This window comes from Mya arenaria, chromosome 14 (genome assembly GCF_026914265.1).
Source record: "Mya arenaria isolate MELC-2E11 chromosome 14, ASM2691426v1".
NCBI classification, from domain to species: Eukaryota; Metazoa; Mollusca; class Bivalvia; order Myida; family Myidae; genus Mya; species Mya arenaria.
In genome coordinates this window covers 48,807,975-48,827,803 of record NC_069135.1, presented here as the reverse complement: position 1 = coordinate 48,827,803, position 19,829 = coordinate 48,807,975, and the positions used below count along the sequence as shown (strand labels likewise).

Here is a 19,829-nt window from a genome sequence, read left to right as displayed (position 1 = left end):
AACTGGATCTCTTTTGAAATGTATATTTTAGAAAACATTAAAACAACAAAGCTTTAAAAAAAAAATGGATATAAAGTTCTGCAAAATTTATTAATTTTCACCAGAAATCTATATTGTTTATCTTGAAATGTAGTCTGAAGTTTTGCAAAGAAAAGGAATTATTTACAAAATGAACATGGTTTAAAATTGGCATGTGCAACTGTTCTTTGTAAAATGGATTGTATTTGATACAGCGAAAGTGTGCTGCAAGTGCAATATCTGACAGAGAAATGAGCGGAAAATCAATTTCTTTCTCCTGGTAAAGACTCGGACTTAATGTAAGGTTGAAACTTTTAATTACATGTATGTTACACGTGCGTTGCTGTTTCAGGAATTTCTGTGTGGAATGTGCCTGTTTGAGGAACAACTGTCCAGTAACAAGGTACCAAAAGAGACGTCTCCGCTTTCAGAAGTTACAACAACAGCAACATGGAGGGTGAGATAGAAAGAAAGAAGTTGAAGCTTGGTGTCAGTGGCAGCATTGCGCAAATTTTGTAACCATTGCAATAACTCTTAAATTATATTCAGATAACACTTTGGGCACTTCATGACAGAAACAGTCTGCACAAGTACAGCAAGGCCCATAACTCTTTGAAATACAGGGAAAAAACTACAGATGAGTGAAGGCATTCACTCTAATGCATTCTTGTGTGACTTAGTGGTAGAGTCCTTTATCAATTTAGCGACATCTTGCCGCTATTTACCTGCCTTTGTAGTAACAAATATTATAATCCTTTTGGTTAATCACAGATCCTTTTGGTCAATCTCAGTGCTTTTGTTTAAAAGGAATGAATGATTTTAGGATTTAATGTAATGTTTGTATACTGAATACTCTTACTTACAGAGGCCAAAGGAATGAACACTTTGTTGAGTTTCCTTATCTTCTTATTTCAAATCCTTGTAATCTACCAGAGGTCATTTTGCATAGCGCACATAAATGACAAATAATACTGATACTGGTCTTTGCAATTCCAGGTCACCACTGAAGAAATATCACAAACCTGGCGACAAGCTCCCAAAATTGACAATAAAATCTCCCGTAAAACCACATCCAAAATCCCCCGTGAAGTCACCTGTAAAGAGCCCAGAAAAGCCAACTCCAGAAGTGATCACCGCCACAGCAGAAGCCATCAGTGTGAGTCAGTTGGCAGCCAGCCCGATCAAGATGCTTCGAAGGTCACAAGTGACAAAAGCTGGGAGCCATGGGTCGTCGCACGGGAGAGTTCGGTCGTTACGAGTACCATCACAGGTTAGTGGTCCTGTTTGATTTAGTTCAATCTTTTTGCAATGTGATGGGGATATACTCAAGAAGTATTGAGAGAGACAATATAATGTAGAAAGTGTTCCTACCTTCAAGTATTAAACCAACATATGTTGATTGTGCATTGCTTTTATAGTGAGATAGTATGTGAGTAATGAATTTCAATACAATGTTTATAGATCACACTGTATATTAGTTTAACTATGCTAATTATCACCCCAGGTAAATATAAAGAGTAAGTCTTGTCAAAACGCATCCCTTCAGGTTGCATAAATCTTGTGTCACAGTAATTCAAAAAGTATTGCACCTAGTTTTGACCCATGAAACTTGATAGGCATGTTGGTCAGCAATGGCTGTAGATCCCCTGCCGTTTCTGTCACAGCACTCCAGCTAACAAAAACCATGGTCTAAACAAACATGTATGTAAGCAACACAAAAGTATTTCAGCTACACACATGGATCTATCAGTTAGTTTAGTTTAAACATATTTCTTTTACAACGGATGTGAAACAAGTTATAACAACATTATATTAATCACTCTCGTTGGCCCGATTTTATGCGAGAGTGTGGTCTTGTGTTTGTGGGGGAACCCGGAGAAAACCCACTTGTCTGGTTTGGTGACCACGAACCAAACTCACATGCGCCCTTTCATCTTTCAGTTCAGTGTTAAGGCATAAGTTTGATTTCAAATAGTCTATTTAACCATGCAGTTATATGGTTAAATAATGTTTTTCAGTAAAGGATCAATAAGGCTTTATAGTTGTCATAAAAGATTACGTAAAGGCCAGTGACAATAAATGACCAGAAATGTGTTTGTTACTGCTTGCAGTTTATGAAATGATAAACGTAATGTTATCATGAATACTTCTCTCTTATATAGAACAAGGTGGATCCGTCAGTGGCCTCTGACCTGATATCTGTATCAGAGACATCTTCCATGCGATCTTCCGAGGCTGACATCTTGACCTCCCCAGAATCCACAGGGAGAGACCCCACCATTAAACAGGAGGAGGCGTCTGATCAGCCAAAATCTGAGAAGAAAAGGAAAATGGTAATACATTGACTTGCAACAAGTTCTGTGTTGAAGTTGGAAGCTGATTGATAATGGAAAACAAGGGTTGTAAAATGGCATGTTCCAAGATGACTGACTACATCATGATGAAGTTTATAATGTTATTTATAAACAAAAAAGAACAAATATAAAAGTATCAACTCATTTTACACATTTTAACTGAGCTTTCTCTAATTATGTTTTTAAAAGAGCACTAAGTTTATGCAAATGCATTAGAATTTAACAAGTGAAAGAAAGTTGACTCAATAGATTTCATATTTTGTCCTTGTAGACACGGGAAGAGCGAAAGATGGAGGCAATCATGAAAGCCTTTGAGAAGATGGAGAAGCGTACCGCCCGAAAGACGAGCGTAGACACATACAAGGGCGGCAAGGGGCCATCAGACAGGATCAAAACAGAGAGAGATGAGAAAGACTTTAAAAGAGATATCAAGAAAGAGGTAATACCCTTTCTGTTATTGTTAATATAGAATTTGATTTCATACGTTTTAACCCTTTACTTCATGTAAACCTAAGCCATTTCAGGCTGCCAGTTCATGGCTTATCAGTTCATATCAGTACCCCTACTTCATAGGAGATTATTGATATTATTGGAATTTTAACCCTAATGTATTACAAACCTATTTTCTTAGTATTTCTTTTGGTTTAATCAATAAGTCATCAATGTAAAGTTTATAGAGAATTAAATTTCCAATCCAGTCATATAAATTTTATTTTGTTATCTAAATTATTTCCGCATGATATTCATAAACAAACAGAAAAATATGTCAAATTTGATGAAAATTAATTTTTATTACACTTTTATTTATCAAACACAACACGAAATATTATATAAACAACATCTTTTTATAATTCATTTAATGCAACCTGAATTGAAACAAAGATGGACAGAATTAAAAAATAGTTCACAACAAAGAAGCACGGTATATTTATATATATGATACAGAAGAAAAAAAAAGTTGATCAACAGTCACAGTACGTATAACTTTCGGTAATTAACACTACAATGAACAAATAAAGTTATTATTCAACTACTAAATGAGGCCTGCATGTTATTGTTTACTAAATTTATATCGTTTATTGCATGTCCATGTATTGTCATTTGGGTTTGATTTTAAAAATCCTCATTTCTCGTATCCTTGTGTGCGTGACGCCGAGGTCTGAATTCTCGACGTCGTACTCAATGTCTCAAACTCATTTTAATTGAAGCCAGAATGTTCCGATTCGTCAGACAAACACTGAAATATAAATGACAATATTCAGGAATGTTGTTTTAAACTGAAGTTAACAAGGGCAGAAATTAGCTCTACATTGCATTCTTGTGTATTCGAAAACACGTGTTTCAACAGCTGATCGATGTTAAATTGGGTCATGTCAAAGTTTAACAATAGGGATAGTCATAATTTTATAACACATTTGTACTTACTTTCAATTTGTAGAAGCAGATGCGCATTTTTATGACCGGATTAGCGAAACAGAAGTGACACATATGTCCCATATAATGATTTATGGCCTTTGTTTATACAAGCCAGATGATTTTTTGTTTATCCAACATGGCCGACATTTTGACACGTTTTCGAACCATGACCTGTGACGTCAGGCGCGTGATCAATAAAATATAGTTGTATTATTGGTAGTTAATTATAACTTGCAGTATTGTGTAAATTTCCATGAGGAAAACGAGACAGGAATGCCCACAAACCTGCGCAGTCAACGTTTTACGCATCTTTGATACCAGTGACCTTATTTCGCGATTTTCCGAAATTCTTTAAATAGTAACATAGTGTTTTTTTTAGTGCATTGTATTTATCGATGTTTATACTTCATGAATATGAATTTATAGCGCATAAACAAGCATCAGGTATGAAAATAAATGCCCCTACATTACGAATACGTAGGATTACGTATCTATGAAGCTATGGATAAAACGTTAAGATCCGTATCTATGAAGCTATGGATAGATAAGTAAAATTGCGTATCTATGAAGTAAAGGGTTAAATTGTTAAATAGCTTATACATGTAGTGTCCACTTTTTTTTAAAAACAATTAAGATAATTTCATCTTTCCAAAAAAAAAAATTCAATCAGAATCAACATGATTGTTTTTAGATATCATGATATTTTATGATTTCACTGATGGGACATTTGTTATTTTCAACTTGTCAATTTATTACAAAACGTTCACGGTCACATTTTTATTAGCTCATTTGTTTCTCAAGGCTAAAAAGTAGAGGTCTTGCAAAATCCTGCAATAGTTTTGCAAAACTTTGGCCACATCACAAGAACAGCTATTCTAATGAAAGTGGATACACATGTTGTCAGGAGCATAGTGCACCTGTAAAGCAAGGTCCATAACTATAATTATTTTTTTCCCCAATTTGATAAATGCAGACTATGTAAATGAATAAAAAAGCAACAAATTTCTTGAAAAATAAACAAAATCTTGACAAAGTCTAGCTCTTTCACAGCATAATGTATGCACAAAAAAGTGAAAACATGTATATTTGCCATTATATTAGCTATTTTGGCCTGATTTTGGATTTTTCCCAAATTCAACTTTTTTCCCAATTTGCCAGGCACAGGCGGTAAAGATAATTAAAAAAAAAAAATCACTGTGATGCTATGCACTTCAGACGGACAGCGAATCTGAGCCGGAAAGCAAACAGGAAGTTAAGACTGAGGTTGATGTTACCTCCCCTGCGGAGAAACTCTCTCCAGTGAAGGTAGAAAAACCCCTGGAATACTCTCCTGAGAAGAATGTGAAGGTCGAAGGTGAACCAATGGAAACCAAGGAAGATGTTAAACCCACGCTTAGAGAACGACCTCCAGCCACAAAGGGGTACGTTATAACAGCTTTCTGTGATGTGATATTTTTGCCATGGTCTTTTTTTTCTATGTTTTTCACTTTCATTCTAAAGCAAATTTATGTATGGTAATATTTTTCTTCGGAAATTAATAATAAATGTATATAAACATTTTCACTAAGGTAAGAATTGATCAAATGTGAACTTAAATAGCTTATTGCACCCGATATTATAATTTGAGGGAAATTTTACCCTGCAGTAACATTTACTGTCATAGAAATCACCGTTGCACAGAAAACTTCAAATGTTGTTGCAAAATTTATTCCAAGACAGGTTTTGTTTTTTTATCCTTAATCAGTTAGTTAGTATTCTTAGTATATGTAATTTATGCATAATGTTTGTATGTGTTTTTCAGGAAGAAGACAAAGAAGAGTGGCAGAAGGTGGGTTATGTCTTATACTTCTAAGAAAAGGTAAACAAATACATCGACTCTGTTCTGCATGCTCGTATCTGCATGGCTGGTGTGTTCTGGGGGTAGTACGGTAGGGGACAGTCCTGTCCTGCCACTGATAAGTGGATGTTAAAAGTAGATAAAAGATATAGGTAGCAATGTTTTTGTCGAAATAAGTTAGTTTTTATCAGATGTATATACATGTTGTTTAAGTGTTATAGAAAAAATTGGTACCTATTATAGAAAGATTGTGTGTTGTGAACAGAATAGAATCTTGTTAATATCTTTCCCTTGCTTATAATGGATTCAAGTGGTGAAATACAAACTACTTCTAAATATACTTTTGTTGTAAAAGGGATTAATGATGGTTATCAGATTTAAGAATGTAATGTTCCTTGAAAGTAAAATCATTAATGTACAGGATTTCCACATGCTTACACAGACATCTCCCACACTGTTACAGACGAGCCCGCAATATGAGTGGCGCGGGAAGTATAAGCATGGACACGCCTGCAGAATCCCAGGAAGAGAACAGTAACCATGCTTACCATCTTCAGCCAGTCAGCTGTCCAGTCACACCCGCGATCATGGACATGGCAGCTGATGTTCCACCAGCTTTCAGGTTTCTGAAGACTAAAAGGGTAAGTTGATTAACTAAGAAAAGGATTAAAATTGACAAACATTTCAAGTAAAGGGGGGAAAAATTAAACTTAAAAGTGACACTCTTATTTAAAATCAATACATACACATGTATAACAAACATCAATTTTGACTGATAAACCCTTAACTACTTACTAAATAATGCATTTTTGGAAAATATTAATTACTGATAACAAGATTGTAAGCATGTATTTAATAGCAGAAAGCGCAAAAATATTAAATGATGGGTGAATGCTAAAAGATTTTCTTTAGTCTACTATAGTCTCGTAAGGTAGAAATACGTGTTTTATGTTTCTTTCAAATCAAACTCGGTATCCTTCATTAGAGCCATTGTTTTCGACATTTATTCATCCCTTTTGGAATATTAGACAGGGATCGAATTTAACGGTCGCTAACTCGCAAAATGCGAGTAACAATCGAAAAATGCGAGTAGAAAATCCTGGCACTCGAATATTTTTGCGACCGCAAATAAAATCGTCGAATTGGCTCAAACTCTCCTTTGCGTTTTAAAAACTCCTTTCCGCAAGTTTACCGCATAATAGATAATCACGTGACCCGGTATATGGACGCGTGTCGCTGTGTACAAATGTTATTATCGGATATTTAAGTAAGCCCCTCGAAGATAATCACGTGACCGTGTATGGACGTTTGTCGCTATGCTCAAATGTTATTATCGGTTATTTAAGCAAGCGCCTAGGAGATAACTGTTTTCGTCTGGTTTGTGATTCGCAACTGCCAAAAAAGAAGTTAACCACGTTTTGCTACGCGAAAATGCCTGGAAAGGTGAAAAGGCTGACCGCGACGCGGGGGTTGACCGAAAAGCCCTCCAATAAAACCAAACCTAGCGAAAAGTCATGAATTGTCGGTACTTTGTCGCAAACCAAAAATTCTCGGTCCGATTCTACGGCATCTGTCAAAACCGTCAAAAAAAGGAAACGGAGTTGAACACCAAACTTTTGAATGCAACAAAAGAGAATAATGGCAATGTTGATTTCAAAGTGTAGTGTGATGTTTGTAAAGAATTCGCCAGCGATAAAACATCAACTGTAGGCATTACAGTATTTTATTTTTTATTTACTAAGCAACAGTTCGCACCCTGCCCATTACTACTAGCTAGATCCTCCATGCTTTGGTCACGTGTGCAACATACATTACCATCGAAAAATGTCAGTGTACATATATATTTTCAAGAGAAAAACATCTACTCTGTGTAGGATTCGAGCCTATGAACCCCTGCTTGCAAGTCTGGTCCTCTACCTAGTCCACCTAAATGGCCGTCAACGAGTCTTTTGACGATTTTTTTTAATATGGCAGACTCGTGACGTCCACCATCACAGCAAAAAGTAGCAAGCGGTCCTTGCGCAGAGAATCCTCGCGGCCACAATTTTGAAATTATCTCTGTTATAAATTCAAATTTCTACGAAAATATTATTGCCCACTATTAAACACATATTATGTCAGTATGCCCAAAAAACATGTTAAGTTATCATAAAACACTTACAAGTGTCGATTGTTAATCAAGTATCCCGATATCGGTAAATCTGGGACAAATCTGACTGGTTGTGTACACTTATAAGAGTATTCGTGACCCATAATATATTAATGTGAAAATAACAACTCTAATGACAAATTAAATCCAGTTCAGATCACTGTCGGATAAAAATTGAACAACTTTGTCATTATTTTTCAACATCAATGCATATTATTACAGTATATCATTTCGCCCGTTGTTAAATGGTAGAGAGTTGTAGCGTTACAGGGATACATAAGAAATGTCAAAATAATAAAAAAGTATCCCTGATCGCTCATTATTGTAGCTAGTCCTCTACCCAACTTGACTTACCAGGCGCTTGGCTTTTCAAACGCATTGGAATGGCTAAGAATAATGACTGATGCACTCCTCCCCACTTTACATTTTGAAAGTATAAACTTAGGTGGGGAGGAGTGTAGTCACTTACTACTAATGATTCAATGCTTTTGAGTAACCAGGAGCTTAGTTATCCCAGCTGGGTATATGACTTAATCTATGTAAGAATTAAAAACAAAATGTAAAGGTTTATAGTTTATTCTTATCTCAATGCACTTGATAAACAATGAACATAATGCTTCAACAAAACCACTTGATTATTTGGCAACTTACATGAAGTAAAACAGCCTTTAAATAACTGCTAGTGGAACCCACCATTTTGCTAGTTGAAAAAAATGGCACTAGCAAAAACTTGCTAGTGGCAAAAGAAGTTAAATTCGATCCCTGATTAGAACATAATTATTTAGTGTGGTTAATCTTATTTTGGAGTAAGAGTGCATCTTTAAGGGTTTTCTCTCAGGGTTTTCTCTCTTATAATGGGATATCTCATCTTAATTATGTCTCATAGTGATGTAAGTTATGAACATAGTTTTTGTGTTGCATTCAAAGCATAGTAGACACTAGGATTTCCTCAGTGTTGATCAATAACTTTCAAACGTCTTGGTGTAGTCTTTAAACTTGGTATACACATTGGTCATGGTCATATTGATTTTGTGGTCAGTAGGTCATGGTGACCTTTACTCGAAGAATAATGATGGATTGCAACAGGAAACACATGAAAATTGTGTAATTCTAGTTCAACTGTTACAACTCCAATATTATGTGCTGCAATGCATTCAACACTGACTCAGTAAAAATGTTGTCATGCCATGGAAAGGATATGCTTTGATGATAACCACTTTATGAATTCACCATTATTTTAACATGAATAAAAAGTTGTCCAGTTATTACACCAATATTCAAACATGAAATAAGATATCCATTTATCTATCTCCAGCACTTGATGAATGAATGGCTGAGTGAGAAGAGCGAGTCCAAACCAGTTGGTAAGAGTGAGCCGCTGGAGGTGTCGGTGGATGAGAGCATGTTTGTTACGTGCCTGCCCTCCCCGCGTAACTCCATGGACAGGCTGAGACGGAACAGTGCGAGTGCTGGCGTTAGGGAAAGATCCGTATCGCTGAATGTTGAGACTACTGCTGGATCGGCTAAAAAGGTATGCTCATTTGTTAACCTCAATGTATTTTACACATCAGGGCTATTCCAGTAAAACATATAACCCACGGGGGGGAGGCAATTATTTAAGTAGTGTATGGGTGGGTGTCTTTTTTCGCTAATTTGGACTCCCAAAAGTGTAAATTTGCTTTAGGGGGGTGGTATATTTCAAAAGTGCCTTCCCCCCGGGGGTTATATGTTTAAATTGAATAGCTGTCAGGTAGAAAAATGCATTATTTTAGTGTTTAAATAGTGCTAAAACTTCATAAAGTATGTACCAGGTAGATTATTTAAATTAAATTAAATGCATAACAATTGTAGAATATTCTTACAAACAAATATTAGTGCCTAGGGCTCTTTTTATTTGTGTATTGTTCAATGGATTACTCCATTATTCAAGGGCTTAGCGCAACATTGATGTAACCATATATAAAAATAGGAGTAACATCAGTTTGACCTTAAACTCTCAATGTATAAACATTAATTTTAGGCTTAAACAAACCTGTTGTTATATCTATACATGTATCATAATTTGCAGCGATGGTTGCGGCAGGCAATGGGTGAAGGGTCAGAGGTGACAGCCAATTCACCAGTACCAGGGTCAGGATGTCAGAGTCCAAACTCGGCAGCAATGCCCAGCCCTGGGGGGTCACCACCTATAGGTAGGTGGATTTAATGCACAAATTTGTGGCATGTTGCTGCTTTTCAATAAAAATGTTCATGTATAGCTTTAACAAGATATTGAATTCATTTGTTGCTTCGCTTGGACCTAGCAACAGTTCTCTTTTAAGCATTTTAAAATCAAGAGCTTCTAATTTTAAGCGTGTAACCATGTGCCATTATTATAAAATCAAATCTTACTTGCAGACTTTGTGACACCCCTAAAAAAGCGACGTCTGGCACGAGAGTCCATGTCACACGACTCCATCTCATTGGAATCCCCGGCACAGACCCCAACACCCACAGCTAGTGCAACGTCAACAGGATACTTTGCCAGTCTGAGCGAGTCATTTGAGAATTTCAAAAGTAGAAATGGATTTAATATGCTCTTCTCTCCTTTGAAGCCAGTTGAGACTGATACCAGGCCAGAGGTAGGCTAGTTTTCAATTGTTTATTATAGAAATATATTGCTTTTATTGGAGCACATGTCATAAGTCAAGCAGAGCTTCCAAGTCAAATCCTTTTCTTTGTTTTACAAACATAATTCATTGGTCTTAACTGCAGAATATGGAAGTTATAACTTTTTTATAGATACATTTTTTGTGTTTTTAAATATAGGGAGTTTAATGGCTGTTTGATGCTAAATTTGTACTTCGAAATGTTTTAAAAGGGAAGAAAGTTTTTTCCAAGAATACAATCGAAAGCATAATATGCATTTTAGGAGAAGAGTGAACCCATGGAGTTTAATGTGAAAGAGGTGCAGTGTGACACAGGGGAGGTGGTGGAGGTAGCCCCTCCTGAAACGAGCCGTGAGGAGGGCCTCGCAACACAGTCATGTGAGAAGGACGTAGTTTGTTCTGTGAGCTCGTGTGGTGCTGATATGGACAGCAGTGTTAATATAACGGGTACAAGTGGTAATGAGTGTTCAGGCTCGTTGATCTCAACTGCAGAAGCAAAGTCTTCCGAGGACTCTGTCGTCGCGAGTGAGCAAGCAGATAATAGTGATCAAACGAATGTTGTGGTCTGTGATCAAAACTTGAAAAGTGCTAGTAATTCTGAGCCAGACAGTAGTGATAGTGCTCATGTGGGTGTGGAAGAAAGTCATGTGGATGTTGAGTGTGATAGTGGTACCAGTAATCAGGTTCCAATGGTCCAGGGATCAAGTGAGATGATTGCTGAGACTGTGGAACCCTCTCTGGCTGGGGAAGTGGACAGTTCTGAATCTTCTTCAGCTAGAGTTGCCACAGAAATCAGCTCTACCCCTCACGTGCCTGCTGTTGAAAACAATCAGTGTGATAGTTGTAACAGTGAGAGACGAGACTCATTGAATTCCGACAATACGAGTAGCTCGTTTCTACCCGACCCCTCAAATGTATCTGATAAACTCTGTTCATCATCATCTGTTTTATCCACAACTTTTACTCATGATAGTGTTAATGATAGTGCCCATGTACAAAGGAATACTTTACCGTGTGTTGACTCAAGTACAGATGATGCACAAACTCAGTCGGAGAGTGTTTCTTCAGGCTCTGTTTTACCAGAAGCAGTGCTTTTATTATCACCTTCGCGATCACTTCTAGCAGACAATATTGCCTCTCATTCAACCTCAGATAGTGAGGTGAGTAATAGTATGTGTGTAGATAACCTTCAGTCCAATTTTACATCGCCATTACCAGGAAGAAATGTTGGTGGATTATCAGATTCATTTTCTGTATCTTCTAATGTCTCCACAACTCCTGGACTAAACCGCCACCTTAAGTTCTTGCATGACAGTAGTTATAGTGCTGATACAACCGTGGATTCTACCACACAGTATATCCCAAACATCGGAGCCCCGAATCTCATGCATTCTCCAGCTTTTCCCGCTACTGTTGGCTATGACTCTGACTCAATGGATGTAACGTCAGCGTCAGAGCCAGGGTATTCGGCCATGATGGAGGATGGACAGCAGACCAGTGATGATTTGATGACCATTTACACTGAATCTCTCTCCAGCACCTGTCCTGAGTCTTCACAACCACCAAAAGAAAAGAAGAAGGTATGCTGATAAAAAATTCTGGATGTAAAAGACTATAAAGATGACTAGTGACTTTTCACTGCTCACATTTAAGTATTAATGAATTCATCTTATTCAGATTCTGACGTCTAATCACTCTTTACTTCTACCTTGTCTGTTTTATATATGTATTATAAACACTTAAACTTTGGATAACTTTTCTCATGATGTCACCAAATTTTAGACACTGTCTGTTTCAAGTAAACTTTAAAATGGGGAAAATAGTCTAGATTTTTTCTATTAATTGACTGTGAATTTTCCAGGTAAGTTTACAAGAATACCTGAAACGTAAAAAGGAGAAGACAAGTACCTCAACCACTAGCCCCTCCACATCATCAGGGGTTTCCGAGCCCCCTCCAACAGCCCCACCCCTCAGTACGGTCTCCAGCACGACGACCACATCCCCCCTTAAACTGAGCACTCCCATCACCCTAGAGATTCTGGAAAGGAAACTACCGCCTCTCCCATCACTTCCATCACTGCCTATGTTTGAGAAGACTGAGAGAAAAGAGTTTAAAAGTAAGTGGTTAGAATGTCTTTGGCGTTTACCCAGTGCCATTAAACCGGGTTTATGTTTAAACTACTGAGCTTGTTTCTGTAGTTTTTCACTTAAGTATTGTATTCGAAAAATGGTATTCTGGTTTGATACCAAGAATAATGATATTGTAATATACCTCAGAATGTTGAACTGTCAAGTGTAAATAGTACTTTTCATATGAAATAACCATCTACATGGCAGGACTATTTTGAAATATCATGCATTGCAAGAATTTAAAGATAAAAGTGTGCGGTGAAATGAAAACAGATTTGTTAAAGAAAATGTGAGCAAGATGAACAATTTTAGCATTGATTTACTATTAAGTTTTCCACTGCTGGAAAGTATTAAGATACTGGAATACAGACTTCAGTTCTGTTTGTTTTTTTCAGGTTCTTCAGACCTCTTGTCACCAATTTTCAACCGGCGAGAGAAACAGGAGGAGGTTCGTAAGCCAATGAGCCTTTCCGAGCGTCTCAGGCAGGAGTTTGGGTTGGATGATGCCACAGATACAGACACTGATACAGAGGCCAAAATTGGTAGGTGGGGCTTGTTAAGGGTAGGGGTGATTTTAGGTGTCTTGGAGGACATATTGTTGAAAGAATGTTGAATGCATGATAATTTGCTGAGTACGACATAAAGCACGTACAGCACTTAATAAAGCAGAAAGATACAATTTCCAGCTGTATTGGAAAAAAATGTTTATAAATTAGTTTTCAATTGCTTCTTCTATTCAAACATTTTAGATTATACCCATTCAGCAAAATTCATTTGGTTGTCTGACTCATCTTTAATGCAGGTTATATGTGTACTGTGTTGAAGTCTGCATGTTTTGTGTATTATTTCAGACTTGAGCAGCAAGGCGGAGTCCAATGAGAGGGATGCTCCCCCACCCCCTCCGCCACCACCCCCACAGTCTGTGACACGTCCCTTAAGGATGACCAATGGGGCACCAACTATCTCACCCATCATCAAACCATTCTCATCTAGCAAGCCAGGTCCCCCTCTCAGCACTGCCACAAAGCCTGGGGACATGTTAACCCAGTTAGGGGTCAGCCCTGTGACCCCGATAGCGCCGGGGTCAGCTATGCCACTGATGGTGCCCCCATCAGGCCCCATCCCGCCCCAAACCATCAAGCCACTGCCGGGTACTAAATCTTCACCCAACCTCACAGGACTAGCAGCAAGCAAGAGCCCCATTCATGGCTCGCTCAGCACCCTGCTCTCCAATGTGAAAACCCCACAACAAATACAGAATGATCTCACTGTCCAGCTGGCAGCTATCAAAGGTAAGCTCATTATGCATTTATATATGCATGTTTAAGCTGCACTCTCACAGATTGAACGTTTTGACAACTTTTTTTTTTGTCTTGGAATGAACATTTTTTAGCGAAAATCCATGGAAACCAGTTATTTAAGACTGCTGACAAAAAATCAGATCGCAGATTTTTATATATAAGTTCAAAAAATGATGTTTTATGCATTAATTTTCGTAAGGAAATATGAAAATCTACGATCTGATTTTTTGTCAGCAATCTTATATCATTGGTTTGCAGACATTTACGCAAAAATTAGCTTTTTCCAAGACAAAAAATAAAAAGTTGTAAAAATGGTATACCTGTGAGAGTGCAGCTTTAAAATGACTTGGGATGAATGTTTGTGGATTTATGAAGGTAAAAACCCTTTGTGTTGAATGAAATACAACTGAGAAATAACTATTAACTTTGCATATTTAACAAAAAATGCATTAGGTCTGACATAATAAAATGGAAAAAATATTCCACTTTATATAAATGCAGTTATGATTTGCATTTCAGCTCAGCTTAACAAAGTACAGCAAGCTCAGCAACACCAGGGCATGCCATCATCCTCATCATCTAACAACAGCAGCAACAACCACACATCAGTTGTGGAGCCCTTGGCCATGAACTCTGTGAATGGTGTCACCCCTTCTACGAAGCCACAAGTGTTTGAATACGGACACCAATCTTCATCAGGGTTTCCCAGACAGAACTCTTTCCCTGGAGCGTCTATAGCGGCTCAAATAACATCCTCTGCCACTAATGGAAAGCCATTTCAGGCCGCAAAAATGAACTCGCCATCTTTGGGAAGTCGTTTATCGCCAGGGTTTAGTAAAGTTTCACCAAATGGATCTAGTAGTTTAAATAATCACCGTGATCGATCACCAAGTTGGAATCATAAACTCTCAAACTCTTCCCATAGTAGTCAACAACAACAACAGCAGAGCCGTAAACCATTTGGAAAACAGTTATCACATAAATACTAGGAGAAGGGTAGGATGTAAATAGGTGTTGAAACATTGCTAAAGTGTGGTGGGAAAAAGTGTGTTCAAGTAGATATACTACATAGTTGGGTTGATTGTCAAAGGACTAGAGGCTTCTACAGTTATTTTGTTGATTTTACAAGAACAGGCAGCATTTGTTTATTTGTTTTTGTTAGTTAATGCCATGAATTAGTTAATGATAAGCTTGTAAATATTAGGATAATATATTGCATCATGTACAAAACTTTTATCTTGTATAACTGCTCATGAATTATGTTTTTCTATCACTGTTAGAGGTAGCTATTTCTGCATTGTCGATGTAAGTGTTTTGCTTGAATGGATGATTAACCTATTTGGCCCACTTTTTTCGAAAGACGATAATGTAGGAAACTATTGACGTGCCAGATTAAATAATTATTTAAAGCACTTGCTTTATTGTTTCGGGAGGTGGTGTCATCATTGTAAGAGATGAAGATACGTTCAAATGTGGCTAACATTTTAGAAAAGTCAAATCAGACACTGTTTACTTAAAGATGCACTCTCACAGATTGAACGTTTTGACAACTTTTTTATTTTTTTGCCTTGGAACGAGCCAGTTTTGACAACTTTTTTTTATTTTTTTGCCTTGGAACGAGCCAATTTTTGCAAAAATTCATGGAACCAATTATATAAGACTGCTGACAAAAAATCAGATCTCAGATTTTTATATTAAGTTCTAAAATTGATATTTTATGCATTTTTAGTAACGGTTTAAGCCATAAAACATTAATTTTCTAACGGAAACATGAAATTCTACAATCTTATTTTGTCAGCAATCTCATATAATTGGTTTGCAGATATTTACTAAAAGATTTGCTCTTTCCAAGACAAAAAATAAAAAAAAGTTGTTAAAATGGTCAATCTGTGAGAGTGCAGCTTTAATACAGTTTAACAAAAGAAAATTATCGCTTTCTGTGACAGCAGTCATTAAGTGCTTCATATTGATGGGAAAAACTTTGCTTACTGATTATGTGTAAAATTCAAACAATAGTACTTGTATTTCTAAAGTGTCATAACTGTTCGTGCATGTGTTTTGTGTTGATCAATCTGTGTTTATTTATTATGTGATTTCTGTTCTTGTTTTTTTGTCTGTCTTTTCTTTTCATTATCAACTCTTTATCTTGATATGTAAATAGTCTATGTCTACCTTTCTTGGACAGTATACCACTGTTCAAAATATTCTAGTAAGGTGTACAAATAATTCCCTTGACACTAAGCCTACTGTTCTTTGTTGTACAGTGTACATATGTATATACAAAGCTTTGTAAATAGAGATGTCTATTTTTGTACATGTACAGCATTGTTGTAATGTTTTCAAAGAGCTTAATTTTACGTTTATTTCTAGGGCATCTTTTTGTAATTAACAAATAAACACCATGTGGTGAATAGTTATTTCCTAGACAATGAAACCGTTTTCTATATCATGATAAACTAAGCAGGACAATTGCTCGATATTTAAGTAATAGTTTGAACATCTTACATATTTAAGTAATAGTTTGAACATCTTAGGTAAAATCTAAATTATTAAGAATAAGTGGGCAAAATGAATAAGCTGTTAGTTATTAAGAGTTGACATAATATTTTCTAACTCTCTAATTGAAACTTATTTTCAGGAGGTTGGGAACCAAAATTGGCTGTTAGGTTTTAAAACTGTAATTCTTAACGATTAAACGAGTTACTTATTTAAGGTAAACAGATGTTTTCATTGGCAGCAATTGAGGGTTATAAATTGTTAAAAAAAAGTTTTACTTGTGTAGTGATAGAAGTTCTGCCCATGAACAAAGCTAAAGAGGCAACAAAACTACACACAAAGTTGAAAAGTGGATTTTTTGTGAAAACTGTTTATTCACATGGTGCAATTGTTTTACAATACTGTTAGATATTCCGTACATAATGTCATTGTTATTAGATTTATTAATGGTTTAGAGAAAATATTAGAAAAATATCATGAAAATACTGTCTACGTTTTGAACCATGTGTTATAGGATAACTTACAGAGACTTAATGTGCTAAAAGTGTAATATTTGATGTTTATTTGTGCAGCTATTTAAACGTGTGTCATACTGTTACTTTCTAAGGAAGTATTCCGAATATTTCTGGTATTAACCCTTTAGCGCATGTATACGAGATAGGCCGACATAGCTCATTAACAGATGTATACGCATCTGGCCGACCGTATCCATTACTGGATGTAAACGAATGGCCCGCATATTTCAATAGGGTCATTTCAATATTTCAATTTTGCATCTTTCTTTTTGTAAACAATATCCCGGATGTTTATAAAATTAAAGTTTAACCTTTTGTGTATTGATTTTCCCTTGAAAATATCGTCTGCTAAATTGAAAAGGTGTTTATACTCCCAATCGCAAGTGTGATATCCCATTGTGACGTAATAAGACCACGAGCTAAGTACTGTATGGAATTTCCCCCAAATTCATTGATGCGTAAATCATTAAATATATTACGTCAGTTCAGTTTACCATTAAAATCAATTGAGATTATATTTACTTCAAGGTAATATTTTGTTTACAAACAAAAGAAACAATTAGTAAATGAGAAAATGATGGGTAAATTTTCTGTGAAGCTTATATAATGTCCATCATAGTTTTGGCTGTAAAATAGGTCATGTGCAAGCGTTTTGTTTGATCTAGATCTTTTTATTCATACCGGAAAATCATTTATCGGCTTTCTTTTTTTTGTAAACAATTTTATGAGGGGGTAATAAAGTTAAACAGACACCTTGGACTGGATCTCTCAGCTGGATGACACCGGATATTCCTGACATATTTCTGTGTATTAATACACAAGAACATAAATTGTCGGCTTTTTAATCCAGATGGGTCTTTTTTATGATAGGGGTAATAAAAATTAGATCGATCCCAGCATTTTATTACCCTTTGATTTAATGCACTTATGACATTTCCAAGAAATGTTACAATTCCATCTTGAAAATACATTCACAGCTGAAATAAAATAATTTAATATTTCATTATTGACACCATTTATTAGTTAATTTCTATAAAAAATGTATTCACATAAAAAAGATTTGGACACAATTATTTGGAGTAACATTGATTTTAAGGTCATACTGCTGTATTCATTTTCTCATTTTCAAATATCCAGAAAAGTACCTATACAGATAAGGACTGCTTATCGGTAAGATGGCTATTGACTGGGAGGTGTAATCTGGCCACTTGTCTATGTGCTAAAGGGTTAAACTGAAATTTAATGATGATAAAGCTTGAATAAAATCTGTTTTGCTCATAATGAAATTTGATACGTAGAATGAAAATAATCCTTCTTCATTTATGAAGTGAAAACATTTATAATGGAAATCTCATGCAACAATGCCTAAAATCAGCAATTTAAAATCTAAACAAAAAATGCTGAAAATTAAATATGGTATAACATGCCTTTATAACAAGATCACGTTTTGATTACTATCAAATATGTATTGTACGATGCCATCAACTTACAGTTTTCTGTGTTGCAAAGTTTTGAGAGGCCTCGGTTTAGTGATGTTTGTTGCAATGTTCCATATATATATATCACATTCATCAATGTCAGTTTAGTGATGATATTTGTTGCAATGTTCCATGTATATCACATTCATCAATGTCAGTTTAGTGATGTTTGTTGCAATGTTCCATATATATATATCACATTCATCGATGAGATGTAAACATTTGGTGCATTTGGACAACATTTGTGACATGAATAGTAAATTTGAAATTACACATACCTTTGTCTGGCTTTTCATTCCTGTTTACCAACAGTTCCTTGACAGTCAGCATGTTACATTACAATTGTCTGGCTTTCATTCCTGTTGACCGTCAGCATGTTACATTACAACCAAATCGTGGGGTTAGTGCCATACAGTACTAGGCAGAAGGGCCATATTTCTGTTAGTCATTTCCTAACTTAAGCAGCGATGTGATTTGTCCGCAGATTCACGGAATTCCGCGGAGGCCCTCCCTCCCTAAAAAGAAAAACAATTTTTTTTTTTAGCTGATAAGTTATTTAATTACTTTTGGTTGTTAGAGTTGATCTTCCAATTTGCTTCAAATTTGAAGTCAGGAGAGCCCTCAAAAGAGCTTCTAAAAAGCCAGTTTTTCTTCTAAGGCACAAACTCCTGGGCAAAATGGTTTCAGCCCTCCAGTTGCCAGGTCAATCACATCCCTGTTAAGAAAGAATTTCACTGGTGATTGGTTATATATATAATGATATTATTACTTGATCATTTCTGAAAGACTTATTTTACATTGTCTTTATTAAAACATATCGGACATTTATGTTAAAAGATGTTCACTTGTTTTAATTTGACAATAAAAAATGAAGGGTATAAGGTCAGGAAATGACTTCAAATGTTGCTGTAAACTAGCCCAGGAAGACATGCAATGCATTTGGCATCAACAAAATTGAACAGAAAACACCTGCATGGAAGATTGGAGGACAAGTTTGCATCACATGAACCCTCCATTACTAGTTCATGCCTGCACTTTATAACGGGTGCTTTAAAAAAGCATTATGCATTTTTCATATTTCTCACATCATTACGAGAATGTGCCACTGAACAACTAGCTAGGAATAAGATGCAAGTAAATGAACGGGTCGTGAGAATTTGTGCAAAGTTATAAGCTCATGAGGGTATTGTGATAGCCAATGTCGCCATAGAGTCGTCTAGGGGCTTTAGCCCAAAACATAACTTAAAAACCTTTTTTTAAGATATTAAAATAAAACTTGGTACTCATTTTTCCAGGGACAATGTGAAAATGTGTAGCAAGACCTATTAATCTGGCTTTAATCTTAAGTGTTGCCCTTTGTATGAATGCGGACAAACCAACATTGGTGCTAGTTTTACTATTTAGAAATCATTCTCGTAGTTGAAGTGCTCTAAAGCAGACAAAGCCAAATGAAATGACCTTTGACCCCTACTTTTGGCCTTATATGT

At 36.1% G+C, this 19,829-nt stretch overlaps 1 protein-coding gene across 2 annotated transcripts in view; it reads left to right on the top strand.

The window, feature by feature from the left end:
• LOC128217999 (inactive histone-lysine N-methyltransferase 2E-like) overlaps positions 1–18,615 on the top strand; it is a 52,119-nt gene extending 33,504 nt beyond the window's left edge. Inside the window, exons 13-27 of one of the 2 annotated variants that reach the window (XM_052925488.1) lie at positions 371–475; positions 1,015–1,288; positions 2,181–2,351; positions 2,644–2,811; positions 5,004–5,209; positions 5,590–5,616; positions 6,089–6,266; positions 9,090–9,305; positions 9,843–9,966; positions 10,172–10,395; positions 10,686–12,002; positions 12,284–12,539; positions 12,948–13,094; positions 13,404–13,844; positions 14,373–18,615. In XM_052925488.1, the coding sequence (XP_052781448.1) occupies positions 371–475; positions 1,015–1,288; positions 2,181–2,351; positions 2,644–2,811; positions 5,004–5,209; positions 5,590–5,616; positions 6,089–6,266; positions 9,090–9,305; positions 9,843–9,966; positions 10,172–10,395; positions 10,686–12,002; positions 12,284–12,539; positions 12,948–13,094; positions 13,404–13,844; positions 14,373–14,842 (4,324 nt within the window). In that variant the 3' untranslated portion in view covers positions 14,843–18,615. Of the gene's footprint in view, positions 1–370; positions 476–1,014; positions 1,289–2,180; positions 2,352–2,643; positions 2,812–5,003; positions 5,210–5,589; positions 5,647–6,088; positions 6,267–9,089; positions 9,306–9,842; positions 9,967–10,171; positions 10,396–10,685; positions 12,003–12,283; positions 12,540–12,947; positions 13,095–13,403; positions 13,845–14,372 lie in introns of both variants that reach the window. The other variant, XM_052925487.1, reaches the window with a different exon arrangement.
• The last annotated feature ends 1,214 nt before the right edge of the window (positions 18,616–19,829 follow it).